Source organism: Rutilus rutilus, assembly GCF_951802725.1.
Source record: "Rutilus rutilus genome assembly, chromosome: 1".
Classification (NCBI taxonomy): Eukaryota; Metazoa; Chordata; class Actinopteri; order Cypriniformes; family Leuciscidae; genus Rutilus; species Rutilus rutilus.
The window spans coordinates 21,712,304-21,732,316 of record NC_140209.1 but is presented as its reverse complement, the minus strand read 5'-3'; the positions used below and the strand labels follow the sequence as shown (position 1 = coordinate 21,732,316).

At 38.9% G+C, this 20,013-nt stretch overlaps 1 protein-coding gene across 2 annotated transcripts; it reads left to right on the top strand.

Annotated features, from left to right (window-relative positions):
• Positions 1-972: 972 nt before the first annotated feature.
• LOC311300713 (H-2 class I histocompatibility antigen, Q10 alpha chain-like) lies at positions 973-12,401 on the top strand. Of its 2 annotated transcripts, none has more exons than XM_084425185.1 (6): positions 973-1,133; positions 3,253-3,525; positions 5,323-5,484; positions 11,629-11,910; positions 12,053-12,118; positions 12,218-12,394. In XM_084425185.1, exons 1-6 carry the CDS (start codon positions 1,052-1,054, stop codon positions 12,310-12,312), a joined length of 960 nt encoding a protein of 319 aa, XP_084281311.1. In that variant the 5' UTR covers positions 973-1,051; the 3' UTR covers positions 12,313-12,394. The 2 variants fall into 2 exon arrangements, with proteins under 2 accessions (XP_084281311.1, XP_084281310.1); XM_084425184.1 differs by having other exon boundaries at positions 974-1,133; positions 5,197-5,484; positions 12,218-12,401.
• The last annotated feature ends 7,612 nt before the right edge of the window (positions 12,402-20,013 follow it).

Below are 20,013 nucleotides of genomic sequence, written 5' to 3'. Positions count from 1 at the left end.
ACCGCCTTTCTCCTCCTCATTAGTATTTAAAGCTAAAGACACCGAAACGGCCCATCTGAAGGAAGCTCATTCTGGGACTGGCTTGTAGTGGCTATAATTCTGCACCGAGGCTGAATTTTTGAAAAGGTATTTCAGATAAAGGTACTAGGGACCACTAAGGACTATATTAAAGCCTACAAAAAGTAGCATGTCATGGGACCTTTAAGAATTTGCATAGACCTCAGCGATTTAAATGAGGTAATCAAAAGAGAACATTACCCACAGATAGTTCGTCTGATATGGAGTGTATTCGGTGAGGCCGAGGTCGACCTCTTTGCCTCGAGAAACAACACTCACTGCGCAGTGTTCTTGTCTAAGAACAGGGATGCGCTGGCCCATCCATAGCCCAGTCGCCCTCTTTATGCATAACATAAAAAGCAGATGTTAAGGCTCTATATATATTGCCTAAAAATGAACCTGATTTCTGTAAATATATGTCAGTTGTCCACATATGTCGTTAAAAAAAAAAAACACATATATATGTGGGGACAGTGTACCACATCCTGTCTGTCTGTAACGGAAATTACTTTGGTTTTGCTGCATTGCTGCGAATCTTGATGCAAGACAAGTACCTCAGCTCACAAACACAAACGTTTGATAAAACTTTGATAAATCTTCTTTTTATTGTGATGATTTTTTTAATGTTTTGTCAAGTTTTGTTTGATTAAATACCAAGAACACATTTTAGCTAAGTGAAATTATTTTTAGGCCCCAATAGCTGTCTGGTACAACCTTTCTTTATTGCAGTAAACAACTGCAGTGTGAAGTATTTCTTTTTTTTTATCTGTCCCATAATATTTGCACTTTCACACAGTTGCAAACCTCAGTGTGTTTTTTTCTCACTGGCTGTGGTCTTTATTTTTCACCACAAGATTTAACCAGGTCACTTCAGTGCGCATGTCTCTCTCAGACCAGATTTCAGGAAATGCGCTTCTTGCTCAAACACATTTCCAAATAGGCTTGATTTCCGGGCATCTATAACCATGAAAAAGTAAACGTAAGGCTTTCAGTCATGATCACAAGCGTCACGATGAAGATCTTTGCTCTGCTTTGTGTCTTTCTTCTTTATGGGACTTTGCCTTCAATTCAAGCAGGTAATTATTTTTATTATTATTAACTTGTACGTTTCGACCATCAGTGTCTTCATTAGGCACAAACTTTGTGAAATAGAATACAAATCTTTATTGGTGTAACAGTTTCCTCTCAAAATCTTTATGCCAATGTATTGTAAGGCACTAACAATATGAACCGCATGTCTGAAGTGTGACGCTACACTCAAAAAAAAAAAAAAAATTCTTGGTTGCTTCAACTCAACTTTGGGTAAGATATGGACCAACCCAAACGTTGCTTCATTTTATTTTTTTAATTACATTTTTATATTATACCCAAATTTGGGTAGAAACAACACTTCAGTGTTAAAGTGTATCGGACTGCGATCATCTCCCGTCCTGATTTTACTGTGAATGTGAAATGATCCTGAAGTTTTAAGCGTGACCACATGGACACGGATAAGAGAAATCACATGTGTAGAAGAACAAGTGATGAAGCCACGTATCAAAATATTAGGACCAGTGTGTGGATGACTAAAAGCCTTACACTCATATGTAAAAGCACACTGGGCACAGTTTCCACACCCCAACAGAGGGAAGAGTCGGAATAGCCAATACCCAATTTAACAAGGAGGCAAGCCCGATTTTGACATTTAAAAACCAATCGAGGACCTTCTTTAAATATATGGATCTCTATGCCAATGCCATATAAGCCTTTGCAAAACTCCACATCCAATGTCGAATCCTTTACAATGCAAACAGGACCATTACATGATTGTTTTTATTATAAACCTTGTATTTGAGATGTATCTCCAAATTTCTTTTTAACATAATTTAAACCATAGACCATTGCGAGTATGATTGTTCTGTGCCCCAAACTGGCTAATAGGAAAACTCTTAATAAGAGGTTAGGATGAAAACTCACCCCTCAAAGTTTACTCTCGGAAATATACTTTTACATCAAGAGAACTGATACTTGCTGTGTCACATTTCATAGTAAACTTTAAATGTTCAGTCCTAGAATTGAGATAATTCAAAATACACAGACAATTCAGCAGGTGTAGATTTCGTTATCATAAAACCATCATCAATGTACTGTTTATATATAAAAAAAAAAAAAAAAAAAAAAGGATTCTATCAATTTAGAATAAAATAATTTTCAAAAACTCCCATACACAAGCAGGCATAATTTGGTGCCATTTTACGTCCCATAGCGGTTCCTTTCATTAAGGTCAGCATAAACATTCACAAAAGACATGTTTATGATTGTTTAAATTCAAGTTAAAATTATTACATTCAAAATGTTACATGGTATATATACAGCTGACAGCTTCTTAGAGAGATTTCATGTAGATATTGATTATTCCTGTGATTATTAATAAGAAATGTTTAATCATTATTTATAAACATTATCTATTAATCTATTAAACTATATTAATAATTGTTATTTTTGAACCAATTTTGGGTTCATTTTAAGCAAGCAATATAGTTATTTTTAAACAATAGTTGAGTTACCCAGCAGGTTGGGTAAAAAACAACCCAATTGCTGGGTTTGTCCATATTTAACCCAGCTTGGGTTATTTTAACCCAGCATTTTTATATATGTGTATTAATCCAAAGAACATCATAATCATTTAACATTTTCCTACAAGGACTACATCACTTGTTTTGAGAAAATTGTCAATAAAAAAGACTACTGACTTTATACTTGAATATATGTATTTTTCATTAATAAATGAGTGTTTACACTCTGGTATTTTTCTGTATATTTCTATATACTATATATCTTGTTCTGTTTTTTTTTTAAAAGTCAAAATTATTACTTAAACGTTGAAATTATATTGTTTATATATTTAATCATAATTTTGATGTAGTATGTCATAATTTTGACTTTTTATCTTATAATTATGACATTTATTAATAATTTAGAGTAATAGTTTAGTAAGTCATAATAATGTAATACAACATTTCTTTAAGGATCAGTTGTCAGTAAAATGTACACAGTTACACAAAAACTACCCGGCCCCTGGGTAAAAGTAATACAAAATAATCAAATAAAATTATCCAACAAGCTGAATCTAAAATAATAAAAATTATAATTTCATAAAAATAAGTGCAGTTCTTTTATGCCTTGTTATGGGTATTTTATTCCTCTTCATTGCAGAGAAACACTCGCTGTATTACATTTACACTGGTTTGTCCAAACCTGTGGATCTTCCGGGAATCTATGAATTCACTGCTATGGGTCTGCTAGACGACAGACAGATCGACTATTACAATAGTGAAGAAAAGAGAAAGATTCCCACACAGCACTGGATGAAAGAGAAAATGCAGGAGGATTACTGGGCAAAAGGCACTCAGTCCAGAAAGAGCAAAGAACAGTGGTTTAGTGTCAATGTCAAGATTCTGATGGACCGCATGAGACACAATACATCAGGTGAGGAACATTCTGTTTAACCTATATACAGTGAGGAAAATAAGTATTTGAACACCCTGCTATTTTGCAAGTTCTCCCACTTGGAAATCATGGAGGGGTCTGAAATTGTCATCGTAGGTGAAAAAAAAAAACAGAAATCACAATATATAATTTTTTTACTATTTATTTGTATGATACAGCTGCAAATAAGTACCTGTCTATCAGCTAGAATTCTGACCCTCAAAGACCTGTTAGTCTGCCTTTAAAATGTCCACCTCCACTCCATTTATTATCCTAAATTAGATGCACCTGTTTGAGGTAGTTAGCTCCATAAAGACACCTGTCCACCCCATACAATCAGTAAGAATCCAACTACTAACATGGCCAAGACCAAAGAGCTGTCCAAAGACACTAGAGACAAAATTGTACACCTCCACAAGGCTGGAAAGGGCTACGGGGAAATTGCCAAGCAGCTTGGTGAAAAAAGGTCCACTGTTGGAGCAATCATTAGAAAATGGAAGAAGCTAAACATGACTGTCAATCTCCCTCGGACTGGGGCTCCATGCAAGATCTCACCTCGTGGGGTCTCAATGATCCTAAGAAAGGTGAGAAATCAGCCCAGAACTACACGGGAGGAGCTGGTCAATGACCTGAAAAGAGCTGGGACCACCGTTTCCAAGGTTACTGTTGGTAATACACTAAGACGTCATGGTTTGAAATCATGCATGGCACGGAAGGTTCCCCAGCTTAAACCAGCACATTTCAAGGCCCGTCTTAAGTTTGCCAATGACCATTTGGATGATCCAGAGGAGTCATGGGAGAAAGTCATGTGGTCAGATGAGACCAAAATTGAACTTTTTGGTCATAATTCCACTAAACGTGTTTGGAGGAAGAAGAATGATGAGTACCATCCCAAAAACACCATCCCTACTGTGAAGCATGGGGGTGGTAGCATCATGCTTTGGGGGTGTTTTTCTGCACATGGGACAGGGCGACTGCACTGTATTAAGGAGAGGATGACCGGGGCCATGTATTACGAGATTTTGGGGAACAACCTCCTTCCCTCAGTTAGAGCATTGAAGATGGGTCGAGGCTGGGTCTTCCAACATGACAATGACCCGAAGCACACAGCCAGAATAACCAAGGAGTGGCTCTGTAAGAAGCATATCAAGGTTCTGGTGTGGCCTAGCCAGTCTCCAGACCTAAACCCAATAGAGAATCTTTGGAGGGAGCTCAAACTCTGTGTTTCTCAGCGACAGCCCAGAAACCTGACTGATCTAGAGAAGATCTGTGTGGAGGAGTGGGCCAAAATCCCTCCTGCAGTGTGTGCAAACCTGGTGAAAAACTACAGGAAACGTTTGACCTCTGTAATTGCAAACAAAGGCTACTGTACCAAATATTAACATTGATTTTCTCAGGTGTTCAAATACTTATTTGCAGCTGTATCATACAAATAAATAGTTAAAAAATCATACATTGTGATTTCTGGATTTTTTTTTTTAGATTATGTCTCTCACAGTGGACATGCACCTACGATGACAATTTCAGACCCCTCCATGATTTCTAAGTGGGAGAACTTGCAGAATAGCAGGGTGTTCAAATACTTATTTTCCTTACTGTATACCTAAATTAATTACTCATATTATTATTTTTTACTATTGTTGCAAACATTTTGCTTCATCTCTATTTCAGATCTTCATGTTCTTCAGTGGAGACACGGATGTGAAGTTGAGCAGCAGGGAGATAAAGTGAAGTTTCTCAAAGGTGTTTCTGAGTACGGCTATGATGGAGAGGACTTCCTGTATTTTGATGATAAAGAGTCTCAATGGGTCGCCCCAGTTGATGCAGCTATACCAACCAAGAGAAAGTGGGACAATGTGCCGATCCTAAACCAATACACCAAAGGCTATCTGGAGAAAGAGTGTGTGGACTGGCTCAACAAATTCAGAGAATATGCAGACGAGGAGCTCAGAAACGGATGTGAGTTTGAATGTGTTCACACTGTCAGTCCAAATCTGATTATCCGTGCATCCGAATGTAATCTGATCTTAAATTATTCACTGTCCACAATGAGTATCTCTTCAGATTTGATTTGTGTGTCCATCCTGCTCTTTCGTTTTCCGGAATATCTGCATTGCGCTCTATGGAAATGACGTTGTGGTAGGTATACCATACCATACCATACCACTTTATTTATATAGCACAATTTAAACAAACAACAAGGTTACCAAAGTGCTTTACAGAGATAAAAATATAAAACAAAACAAACAAAAATAAATTAATAAATAAAAGCATCAACAATGACAACGACAATGAAGACCACATCAGCTCTCATGTTGAATCAAAAGCCAAGGTGTGGTAACTTAAGTATTATAAAGACTAAATCACTCACGATGACTGTACTGATTATTTTATTGCTTGGCTCATCACATAACAGAGCATTCATACACCGAGTTATCACTTCCTCTTTCTGTTTACATCCACTCCCAGAACCCACATGGTCCTGGAGGTCAACTGCACCATCTGTGGTGTGGAGTGGAACTGCAGACAAGTATAACATAAATATCAGGATACTACATTCCTCCCCTCTTAAGAGAAAAACTACTCCCAAAGTACTGTAAGGGTGACATTATACTTTATCCTGTTAACTCACAGAAACAACCCAAATCAACAGTAAAGACCTCTAGATAGTCTGATCACATTGTTGCAATGAACATGCATTTCTTTTTTTTCTTTTTTTTTTTTTTACTCTTTGAACAGAGTTAAAACAAATAAACAGACTAGGAAGGTGGGTAGACTGCCATCCTTCCAGTGAGTCCCAGAGCGCATTCTTGCTCTGACTTGAGGGATCTCACTACTATTTCACAAAGTCTTTCAGGTAAGTAGGAGTCTGTCTTGTGCGCTCGGAGCGGCGCAGCACAGGTAGTGGATCTACTTCGGCTTCTGTCTGTTCAACAACTGAGGGGTGTGCTTGGGCTGTCTCAGAAGCAGTTATTCTCTCTCTGACCGAAGTGGTGACGGCAGAGTCTGCAGGCAGGGCCTCCCATACTGTATCAGAGACCTGAAGACTGGTAGGCTCCTCTGTTCTCTCGGGCATAGGCGTTTCACCAGTCACTATGGTATGCCGTTTTTTTATTTGATCGACATGACGTCTCATGACTCGTCCATCTCCTGTTTGTACTGTATAGGATACAGGTCCTTTGCTCTCTTCAACGACCGCTGGTACCCAACGGGGTCCATGACTGTAGTTTCGGGTGTACACCTCATCCCCAGGAGAAAAACTCCTCCACTTACTGTGTGCATCATGTTGTTCTTTCTGCTTGAGTTGTTTCTTACGTATCTTTGACTTCACATCAGGCAGTAGAAGATCCAGTGTTGAGCGCAATCTCCTGGACATGAGCATTTCAGCTGGTGACAATCCGGTCGTGGTTTGCGGTGTGATTCTGTAATTAAACAAAAATCTAGCTATTCTTGTTTCCAGAGTGTCTCCTTTTATTTTCTTTATTCCTTGTTTGAACGACTGTACAGCTCTTTCCGCTAGGCCGTTCGACGCCGGGTGGAATGGAGCGGATGTTATGTGCTGTATGCCATTCTGTTTTAAGAATGCTTGAAACTCTTGGCTTGTGAAGCAAGTTCCATTATCTGATACTAAGGTCTGGGGCAGGCCGTGTATGCTAAAGCACTGTCTGAGCTTTTCAATGGTCACTTGACTTGTTGCAGTACTTGCTGGGTACACGTCAATCCATTTGGAGTGTGCGTCTACAATGACAAGGAACATTTTTCCTAGAAACGGGCCGGCGTAATCCACATGCAGTCTGCTCCAGGGTGTCTCCGGCCATTCCCATGGATGTAGCGGTGCTCCTGCTGGTGTTAGCGTGCGTGACATGAAGCCTACAGGTTTTTCACTACCGTCTTCCATGACATGTGACAGTACGGCACCTACTCCGTATGGAGAGGCATCACACGCAAGCATTAAGTCTCTGTCCGCTGAATAGTGACCCAGGACTTTAGCTGATTTCAGCAACTGTTTTGAGTTCTGGAAAGCTTCTTCCTGCTCCTTGTTCCAGGCCCACGAAACATCTTTCCTCAGTAGCTTGTGTAACGGGGCTAAGCGTGTAGCTAGACTAGGGAGAAACTTGTTATAGTAATTCAAAAGACCTAAATAGGCCTTTAGCTCAGTTACTGTGGTGGGCGATGGAGCTTCCTCTATGGCTTTCACCTTGCTCTGTACGGGATGTAAGCCTTCAGCATTAACTACATGCCCTAGATATTCCACCTCATTTTGTAGAAACGCACATTTGCTTCTGTGAAGTCGTAGGCCAGCGTCTTTCAGTCGCCTAAGTACCTCATCCAGCGTGCTCAGATGTTCGACTTCATCTCTCCCCGTCAGAATAATGTCGTCTAAGTACACAGCCACTCTTGGAAGGCCTTGTACTAGGTTTTCCATCGTTCGTTGGAAGATGGCGGGAGCTGACGAGACTCCGAAAGGTAGCCTATTGTAGGTGAACAGGCCTCGGTGTGTGTTTATTGTGAGGTATTTCTTTGAGGCATCATCCATTACGATCTGTTGGTAGGCGTGGCTTAGATCGAGCTTGGAGAACTGTTTCCCTCCCGACAGAGTATTGAACAGGTCTTCAACACGGGGAATAGGGTATTGCTCTAGTGAGGAGGCACTGTTAACGGTTAGTTTGTAATCTCCGCATATTCTGACTGACCCATTTGGCTTCAAGACAGGAACTATGGGCGCGGCCCATTCAGCGTATTTAACGGGAGCTATGATGTCCTCCTTCAGCAGCCTGTCTATCTCCTCTTCGACTTTTGCCCTCATAGCATAAGGGACGGAGCGGGGCCGATAGAATTTAGGATGTGCTTCCGCAGATACTCGAATTGTTGCTTTCATGCCTTTTAACTTGCCTAACTCCTGCTTGAAAACATCCTCATTTCTCATGAGCACTTCCGGTAGACTCTGTGCCTCTGTTCTCACATTTTTTATTTCTTCCCACTTCAACTGTAGAGCCTCTAGCCATCCTCTTCCTAACAAGCTAGGTCCTGTACCTTTAACCACCACTAGGGGCAACGTCTTTACTTGCTGCTCGTAGTTGATTTCCACTTTGGCTACCCCCACTACTTTGATTTTCTCCCCTGTGTACGACTTCAGTAGAAGTTTAGTTTGTCTTATTTGCGGACGTTGCTTTTCGTTCCACATCTCATTGAACTTCATCTCATTCATTATGCTTACACTGCATCCTGTATCAATCTCAAAGGGTACTGCCCTCTTATTCACTTCCATTGTCACTTCAAACGGTTTTATTCTCTGAATTGATGTCTCAGTTTCCATGCAGTTTAATGTGAATGCTTCCTCTTCGGATCTATCACCATCCTGCTTTTCACAGTCTACGTTATGTGATCGATGTGGACGTGAACGCCGCTCTGCTCTGTATGTTTTCTCTGCTCTGTATGTTTTCTTTTCACTGAGACGTGCACCTTCTTTATTTCTATTTCGGCTTTTGCTATATGTCCTACTTTCCCGCAGCAGTGACACTTTGCGTCCTTAAATTTACACTCGACTGCGCTGTGTTGCTTTCCATGACATCGGTAGCATTCTTTATCTCTCTTTTTCCATTCTCCCTGCTTTTTTAGTGTTCCCTCCGTCCTCATGCTGTTGCATGCTACTAACGGTGCTTTATGGAGGTCTTGAACATTTTGATTAGCAGCTTCTGCAGCTACTGCAATTTTGAATGCTCTCTCAAAAGTCAAGTCTGTTTCAGATAGCAAGCGTCTTTGAATTCTGTCATCGTTAATACCACACACAAGTCGGTCTCTTAACATCTGTTCCAGCGTAACACCATAGTTACAATCATGTGCTAATCGTCTCAGTTCTGCTACGTATGCACTGACGGTCTCGGTAGGCTGGCGGGAGCGCGAGTCAAATTTGTATCTCTGCACTATTTCGCTCGGTTTTGGGTTGAAATGCTCTTTCATTAAAGTTTTCAACTGACCGTATGTTTTCGAGCTGGGCTTATCTGGACTCACCAGGTTCCTTATGAGCTTGTATGTGGCTGGTCCCACCACGCTGATGAGGATAGCTCTCTGCTTTTCTCCATCATCAATTCCGTTAGCTTCAAAAAACTGCTCTAGTATCTCACAATATTCTTCCCATGTCTGCTCCTTCACGTCAAAAGCAGACAGAGTGCCTATCATTGTCGTCATCTTTGCGTTTGTTTCCGTAAATCCTCCAGTCCAATGCTAGCCTCTCACTCTCTCACCGTCAGCTCTCTAAACTCATCCAGTGTCATCCGTCTTCAAAATGAACTTATTTCATCCCTCCGATATCCTCGTCGCCAATATGTGGTAACTTAAGTATTATAAAGACTAAATCACTCACGATGACTGTACTGATTATTTTATTGCTTGGCTCATCACATAACAGAGCATTCATACACCGAGTTATCACTTCCTCTTTCTGTTTACATCCACTCCCAGAACCCACATGGTCCTGGAGGTCAACTGCACCATCTGTGGTGTGGAGTGGAACTGCAGACAAGTATAACATAAATATCAGGATACTACACAAGGAATAAAAATATGTTTTTAAACGAGATTTAAAAGTGTGGAGGGTGAGCGCAACTTTAATGTGCTGCGGTAAATCATTCCACAATTTGGGAGCAACTGCTGAAAAAGAGCGGTTGCCTCTGGTCTTCAGCCTGGTCCTGGGCACATTCAGCCGCAGCTGATCACCAGACCTCAGTGACCTTGACGGGGTGTAAATGTGCAGGAGCTCTGAAATGTACTGAGGTGCCAAGCCATTTAGCGACTTAAAAACAAACATTAAAATCTTAAAATGTATTCTAAAATATACAGGGAGCCAGTGGAGCGAGGCCAAAATAGGGGTAATGTGTTCATGTTTCCGGGTTCCTGTTAACAAACGAGCAGCTGCATTTTGAACTAACTGTAGGCGTGAAAGAGAAGTTTGGTTCACGCCAATGTAAAGTGCATTACAGTAGTCCAAACGGGTCGAAATAAAAGCATGAATCACTTGCTCAAACATATTAAAAGATAAAACAGGTTTAATTTTGGCTAAAAGTCTCAATTGATAAAAACAGGATTTAACCACCATGTTTATCTGCTTGTCAAGCTTAAATTCACTGTCAATTTTAACGCCTAAATTGGTAACTACTGGCTTTACATATTGCTGCAGGGACCCAAGATTTACGGGAGTGGAGTCACAAACCCGGCTATATGCAAAAAACAACAGCAACAGCAGCAACATAGAGGGGTTTGCAGTACAGATGTTGTCTTATTTAAAACATGACTCGATGTGAGCTGGCGTGCAGAACTACTGCGTCTTCTGAGGCAGCGGTAGAAGGAGGACAGACGCAAATCATACCATCATTATATTGTAATTTTCTGTGCGCCTGCACTTAAAGGTGCAGACTGTAATTTTAGCGGCATCTAGTGGTGAGGTTGCGGATTGCAACCAACAGAAGTTACGGTGGCCGACAGGAAAAGATCGTCGTCTGAGACAGCAGAGAGTAGCCAGACCAGCAATGAGGTTTCTTTACAAAGATAAATTAGGAAATTAGGTTTACTTAATTATTCAGTAAAACGATATGTTATTGCGAATATTATTGTAACTTTATTCATGTTGGTGTTTTATTCGCTGAACAAAATAGTAACGAAACGAGTTTGTCCGTTTAGGGCTCCTGTAGAAACATGTCGATGTAAGGGGACCTGCGGTGTGTGTAGATAGAAATGGCTCATTCTAAGGTAATAAAAACATAACGGTTCAAGGTCTTTATACACCACTGAAAACATAGTTATGTATATGATTTTGCATTTATGTCAACAGATCCTCCTTAATATTACACAATGCACCTTCAACTGCAACAACCTTGTTTCTGCAGCAACTTTAAGCATGTTTCTTATAACAACGTCTGACGTTTCAATGTGATTTTTTTTTTTTTTTTTTGTCGTTCACACATGCCAAATGTGTTCGGATTCCAATCGGATATGCACAACAATCATATTTAAACTGACAGTCTGAATGAGGCTGAGATTTGTTTATTATCTGCAGGTTTCATATAGAGATGAAACTGATTGATGAACTGATTCCTGTGTTTCCAGCTCCTCCAGATGTCCATTTGTTTGTAATAAGGTCTATCAGGGACAGATCCAAGCTGAAACTGACCTGTCTGGCCTCCGGCTTCTACCCCAAAGACGTGATGATGACCATTAGGAAAGATAACACATCTCTGCCTGACGATCAGATTGAATCCACAGGAATCAGACCAAACCATGATGGATCCTATCAGCTGAGGAAGAGTGTGGAGATCAAGGAGGAAACAAATCAATATGATTGTCTTGTGTCTCACAGTTCCGTCAAAGAACCAATTATCGACAAACTAGGTAGGCAAACTGCAAGCATTCAATTATTACATTGCAATGCCTTTTTCAGATATTATTTAGAATTCAAATATTCAGATATTGTTTCAGCTTTATTCATGTCTGAGAATAGCACTGCACACTTCCTTTTATCATGGTTTTCTAGCTGCCGAATCACTGAATGCCTATACAGCGAATGCTGAAGAACCTTTGCCTGAACAAGAGTCTGATGGTATGTCTTCACTACTTTTTTTAAAAGCTTTGTTATTTATCAGGCAAATTTCCAATAGATTGGCACTGTAGATTTGACGTTTCACTGTTTCTCCAACAGGACAAAGGAGTTCTGCTGAAACCTCACACAGCAGCAAAACTGTTTCCATATTTTATCTTTCTCTCATATTTCATTATTTCATCTGGATATTTTGAAGCAGTTTCCTCGAGAAACTGACACAATTTTCCAGACTCAAACTGAATGCTATGAATGAAATTCAGTCATTAAAAAAATGTAATTAATCAAACGTGTGAGTTTGTCTTTCTGACTTGCAATGTATTTTGTAAAACAGAAATACCATCAATATTTTCAAAAATAACATCAAGTACATTTTGCCAGACATTTATGCACAGTAACATTATGAATAGCTGTCTCTTGACAAACATTGCAAAAGCAAAATTTGACATCTATATCTTTTTAAATTGAAGAAGATAATGTTTAGCAGGTTATATTCTATGAATAAGTCAAAAAAAAAAACTTCTCTAACCTCATTTCTTATGAAATAATGATTAGACAACAGTATTTTTTTCTTCCACTGACATCATCAACAAATTGACTGCAGTGTATAACACACACACACACACACACACACACACACACACACACACACACACCTGCAGGGATTGCACTAAAGTCCTTTACAATCTCTTCCAGTGGTATGAACACACAGGAAAGTGTTTTTTCCTTGAAATAAAGTGTGCTGAATGTCACGTTAGAAGACGTTAGAATATCACACAATCACAATCACAAAAAAACTCTGACAGCAATATCTGAAAATACAACTCCCTCAGAAAGACTGGAAGCTGAACAGAAGAAAAGGAGAAGTTTCCGTGATATGATGCAATTGACAACATTATTGGTTCTAGGCCCACAAGTGACCCTCAAAACATAATCGAATCACATCCACCACATCCACCATCCTTCCAAGAAGATTTGTCAGCTTCAGAACCTTCATCCGAAACTACAAATGAGCTAACGAGCAGTGAGTAACGTTATATTGCTTTAACCTATGGCTTATGTTATTGCTAATATTATTAGCAAAATGTACAATTGATAAAATGGACATTAATCATGAATGCATAATCTTATTCTTAATTTTGTTAGTAGCTGAAAGCATGGTGTAAAAACAAGCAGCTTATTGCATTTCTTATGTAAAAATGGTAATTAATTTTTCATCTGTATATGAGTAGCAGACACGTTTTGGATAGTGTATCAACATCAATAATATTTCTGGTTAATGTATTTATAAAGCAACAAGGAAAATATGTATTGGTCCAGTTATTGGACACCATTTCTTTTTCTTGTTAACTATTTAATCATGTTTGTCTTTACTAGTGCATTTAGTTCTGCATAGAAAGTACAGTTTATTATTGTCTGATTATATGAGCCATACATAATTATAGAACAATTAGCCAAATGCTGTTAGCAAAAGTTCGACTTATTCTTTGGTGTCAGATGGTATGCATGTAATCACATATGTCATCACAATGTTTTCCTTTAAACATGGACAATTTAATTAAAGGTGCTGTATGTAGGATCCAGCGGCCTCTAGCGGTGATGTTTCAGATTGCAACAACAGCGCTCGTGCTCGTGAAAAGCAATAAAGTTACAACTGTAGTCTTTCAGATCAGATAACGTTAGCAAATGGTCGGCGTTAGCTGGCGAACTAATGATGTCTAACTTGAGCCAACTAAAGCACAAAATCACAATATATTTTACATGCTTTGAAGTATTGTTAGCTTACCTGTCCAAAAGGATGAAAGCCAACTCAGGGTCTGTTTTTATACCTAAAACAAAGCGGAGGTCTCTCCATAATTCAAACGCTCTGCCAATGTTGATTCGTGTTTTCGTCCTGAGTCGATCCGATTGACGTTTGGCCTGACGAGCTTCAGCAGATACTTTTTTTTTTTTTTTTTTTTTTTGGAGTTTGTGTTGGAGTCTGTGTTGTGTTGGAGGCAGGTCGTTTTTTGGTGTTATCAGACTCCGTGTCGTTAGCTGCAGTGCCGTCGCAATAGACTGTATATATAAAACAGAGAGGCTCAGGAGCGCGCATGCACGTCATATCAGGTGGATTTCGCAGAAAATCCGACCCGGAGACTTCACATAAAAATAGGAATACTGGCCTTCAGAGGTAATAGCAAAACGCGAAAAGTGGATCATTGTAATGTGTGATTACAACCCCTTCACAGACGGGCAATAAAAAAAGGATTCATTTTATAAAAAAAGTTACATACAGCACCTTTAAGTAAGGCTCTGTTGTTAATCTTACATGTCTACTGATCAACCTTTCAGGTGAATCTGACCAGTGGTGGAAAGTAACTAATTACAAATACTTTCGTTACAGTACTTGAGTAGATTTTTCGATTTTTTCTACTTTCTTGAGTATAATTAAATTGTGGCAGGCTACTTTTACTTTTACTTGAGTAGAATAAAAATAAAGTATTCAACTTCGCTACATTTATTTTTCACCAAAAGTACAGAGTACTTTGATGCCGACGGAGCAACAGAGCGAGCTTACATTTCACAAACACTTTTCAAACTAGTACTGCGTGCGGTGGAGGCTGAGCCCTCAGCCCTCAGCCCTGCGCTTCAGCCAATAACAGACAGTTCTGAAAGCGCTTCAGCCAATAACAGACAGGTCTGACTCGGGTGCAAAACCAATCAAAACTTCCAGTTCAGCTGGGGGGCGGGGCGTTCAAACCGCGCTTTGTCATTCAATCACTGGCGCTCGTGTTTAGAATCTGTATCGCTAACGTTTCCATATTTTAGTGAATGTATTGTAAGTGTGAGCTATGCTCATATTCTGATTTTAAAATGTAATTATGGCAAATCCTGAAATGGGTCATCCCATTGATATTACCAGAGCACTGAGCATTTGAAGTAAATAAAAAACTCGGCTCATAACATGGACACCGTTATTGCTTGGACGGAGCAAGAACAATGTAAGTGTCTTGAAAACATTAACACAGTTCAGTTGAAAGGTAAAACTCGCCCTCTTTAACAATACAATTAAACTAAATGTACGAAGAAAACTTTGTACCAAGCTGAAAAACCCTCAACAATAGTGAAATGAGATTGCATGATTTATCTGTTAATCAGATGCATGTAAAAGTGTAGTTCGTTACTATAGCAATAGTCGGCTCCCAGCACATTTTCGGTAGAACGGGAAAAAAAGAGCATTTAATTTTACATGTTATACCCCACTTATTTTTATTTATTTTTTTTACTGGCACTTTTTTATTCATAGCCTACAACATCTCTCTTTTTTATCAGACCTTTCACTTAACCTTCTTTACTTTCAATTATGAAATGATTCAAATGATCTTACCTGGACTTACTTTTAAAGATTAGTAATAAAACATTTGCTCTTGACAACAGGGAAAGCTAGTATGTTTGCTTAACATACTGTCAAAAACTACAATTTATGAGTTTAATATGATGTTTTGCTTCAAAATCAAAATGACTTGAAATCACTTCTGTGGTTTCATGTAGGAGAATATATTATTTTATTAAATTCTATAATGCAGGCTGTTGATTAGCATTGCATTAATGGGTTAGTTCACCCAAAAATGAAAATTAGCCCATGATTTACTCTCAAGTCATGGTGTGTATATGACATTCTTCTTTCAGACGAATAGTTATATTAATTAATATAAATGTCCTGGCTCCTCTAAGCTTTATAATGGGAGTGAATGGCTGGAAAAAATTTAAAACCCCAAAAAGTGCATCCATTCATGATAAAAAAAAAAATACTCCACTCGGCTCCCGTGGGTTAATAAAGGCCTTCGGAAGCGAAGCCATGGGTTTTTGAAAAATACCCATATTTATAACTTTATAATCTAAAATAACTAGCTTCCGCCAGAGGCATCCTACACAAATTGACTTGCGCCACAAGAGTAACCTGTGACACATGTATGACGTAGGATGTACTGTAGGAGTATCGTGAGCTTAGACGCCTCTCACGGCTCAAACAAATAGGGCTGAAGCTGCTCTTCTATAATATATTATACATTGTGTGTCGGGTCAGGGGTTAATCTTCCACCGTAAATCGATGCGTATGGTCGTCTGGCGGAAGCTAGTGATTATAGTTTATAAAGTTTTAAATATGGGTATTTTCCTTACACAAACACATGGCTTCACTTCAGAAGGCCTTTATTAACCACCTGGAGTAAAAGTGGAGCATATTTATTAAGGATGGATGCACTTTTTTGGGCTTCAAATTTTCTCCAGCCGTTCACTGCCATTATAAAGCTTGGAAGAGGACATTTTTTAATATAACTCTGATTGTGTTCGTCTCAAAGAAGAATGTCATATACACCTAGGATGACTTGAGGGTGAACTATCTGGGGCTAATTTTCTTTTTGGGTGAACTATCCCTTTAAAGACACATCATTCTTATGAAAATACCTGAGATAGCTTGATGAACACAGATATATTATAGCTATCATGTGTTTGTCTTCAATTTCATCTCTATTTGCATGTTATTATATCCATATTGGCATTTCCTGAAACGTCATAAGTGAATCACTTCTATGAATCTCACTTGTGGACTTTCTGCGTGAGGTATGAATCAGTAGGCTATGTACTGGGCTTCCAGTATGAATGAAACAGAATTGACATGAGAGTGTTTAGCACTCCATATCGCTATCATCTCCCCATTTTGGGTAAAAATAGAAAAATAATACTAAAGTACTTTGTAACGTAGTTACTTGAGTAGTTTTTAAGCAAACTACTTATTTACTCTTACTTGAGTCATATTATTTTTCAGTACTTCTACTTGTACTCAAGTAAATTATTACTTAAGTAGCAATACTTTTACTTAAGTACAGTTTGTTAGTACTCTTTCCACCACTGAATCTGACCCACCCAACTCTACCCAAGCAGAGAAGATCCGGCCCAGAACAGTCAGCAAGAAGGGAAAGGCAAAGGTTGACCTAACAAGCATGTTGGAATCATATGTAGAACTACAGAAGAAACTATATGATGACTTCATGCAGGCTGAGCAAGTTCGCCAGCATCAGGAGAAAGAATCACTGGACAATTGGATGAAACTACAAATGGATGTGGAGGAGCGCCACTACCTAGCACAAAGAGAGGAACGTCAGGAATATAATAGGATGTTCATGACAGTGCTTAACAGAGTGTTTGACACTTTTGCACCTTCATCACACCAGCAGGCACCCCCACAGTTACAACCAAATCCTTTGCCTTATGCTTACTCAGCACATGACAACATAACATACACAAACCTGCATCGTCATACTCCACAGCACACTCACTCTTGTTCAGAAGTGCCCTACTACACAGACACAAGAGACAGCACATCTCCATCCTATCATGAGTTATAGGTTTCAGAATAGGTTAGAAAGCAGTTTAGTTAAGGTTTTCAAAATACAATACTTTTGTTTGATGTTGTCTGTTTAAGGTGCTTTCACATAAGCAGAGTATGCTGAACAATAAATAGGCTATATGCTTTCTTCTATAATTGGTGTTCATGTTTTTTCATCAAAAATTAGAATCTGGAGCACTTTTTGTTGACCTTACATTTTTGTTAAAATATTCACAATTCACATTCATAATGTGAACAAGTTGTTGTCATACAAAACAGAAACATGAGTTTTCAAATACACAAACACTTATATTGATATGTTAAAGCAATAGTACATTTCTCCAGTCTAGCTCACATCTAGAGTATCCAGTAGTGATTGTACAGATCTTCCAGGTCTGTTTTAAACATATTTCATACAATAACCTTAATTAAATCAATGGAATATACAATTAAATTAATAGAATGAATGACATAGAAATTAATAGAAAACAAAATGCGGCCAAACAATGTTTATGAACTAAATTATGACAGTTAAAGGAAAGTTCATGCTTAATTCACTAAATCATGTTGTTGTTTTTTTTTTTTTTTTGTCATTTTTGAATTGTTTCTTGTTTCAGTATTCAGTTATCTTATCAAAAAAATGGAAACCACAATTAAACACTTGAAAAATAAGAACATAGGACATCTCTAATTGAGTTGGCAGTGTTGTTTGACTGAAGATCATTCGAATCATTGGACTCATTTACTCCATCATTGTCTTCATTATAGTCCTCATTGTGAATTTCACAGAAATTGTGAAGCACACACAACACGCAGTGATGGTAGTGTTGATATTTTTGATGTCACAGTCGTACCTTTTCATCAAGCACCGCCATCTCCCCTTGAGACGGCCAAAAGCTCTCTCGATGGTCATCCGTGCCTCGCTTAGCCTGTGGTTGAAGACAGCCTGTGCCGGTGTTGTTCCTCTGTTTTCTGCGTATGGTTTCATTAACCATGTGAGAAGAGGATAAGCAGCATCCCCATAGGCACATCAACATCATTAAATCTTTCTGTACAGTTAGGGAACAGTGTACCATTGTGGCCCCTCTGGTGAAGCGATGAATTCCCAAACACCCTGGCATCGTGAACCTTGCCTGGCCAGCCTACGTTAATGTCCCAGAACCTCATTCGATGGTCTACCACACCTTGTAGAATGACTGAATAAAAGCCCTTACGGTTATAATAGTCTGCAGGGCTGTCGGTTGGACATAAAATACCAATGTGGGTTCCATCAATAGCCGCACCACATTGTGGGAAACCCCACTGATCACGAAAACCTTGAATGATTACCTTGAATTCATCTTCAGAAGGTGTTTTGATGTACACTTGGAGCAATTTCTCTACAATGACTGATGTTGCATTTTTTGTTATCATACACACAGTGGATAATCCAATCCCAAATAAATGTGAAAGTGACCTGAATTCCAGGTTTGTGGCCAGCCTCCAGATACATATTGCAACTTGCTGTTCCACAGACAATGCTCTTCTAAATCTGGTTATATGTCTTTCGAGATGTGGCCTGAGGATATCACATAGCTGCATGAATGTGGTCCTCTTCATTCTAAAATTATTGCGCCATTCATATTCTGTCCAGCTGGTTAGGACATGCTCCCACCACACACCAGATCATTGACGGATCCAAATTCTTCTATGACATGAAAGAAAATAAAGCATTACATTATCTATTCTATAAACAAAAATGTAGAATCATATGTAAGCTCATTTATTAAATTATGTATTATAATATCAGTAGCAGGCCTATATTATTTCATCAAAGTGAAAACTAAACACAAGTAAACATCAAAACAATTCCTAAAAAAGTTCCTATCCTAACACTTAACTCTACAAAATATTTGATAAACGTTAGCTCTTTCGTGCGTGCGTGTGTGTGTGTATATACACTTACCTTGATGAAAAGCGGGATTGACGCACTGCAAGCAGAGAGAGAATTTCTGCTTGCCTCCGCAAAAATTGTCTTCGGCGGAAAGCCCGCTGTCTTAGAAAAGTACGAATTTTTACGGCAGACAGACGCAAGTGTGTTTCAGTGTGTCTATTTTGAAAACAAAATCAGAGGTTAAAAAATAGAAGAACAAATGTCAAACGAGCAAGTGTAGTGGGTCAATGTACGTGGCGTGTCAATTCTGGTGTCCAAAGCAAATTCATAATAATAAAAATTTATACATTTGTAAATGCACTTCATTAAGTGACTCAACTTCCCCCTCTTTAATTACTCATGTGAGAATTTATTATAAATAATTAATCTTTAAGGAACTATTGAGCTCAAAAGTCCCAAAATGTCATTCCGGGTAACTGTCCCGGCTTAAAATATGGCAACCTGGTCTCACAGGATTCCGTGAAATGTCCACGGGCCCTTAACTCAAAATCCGTGTAGCCATCACGGAATCGCCCCAAATTCCGTGATGCAGCCACGGATATTACTCCAATGCAAGTCAATGACACTGACCTTCCGTGGTCCACACACGGATAA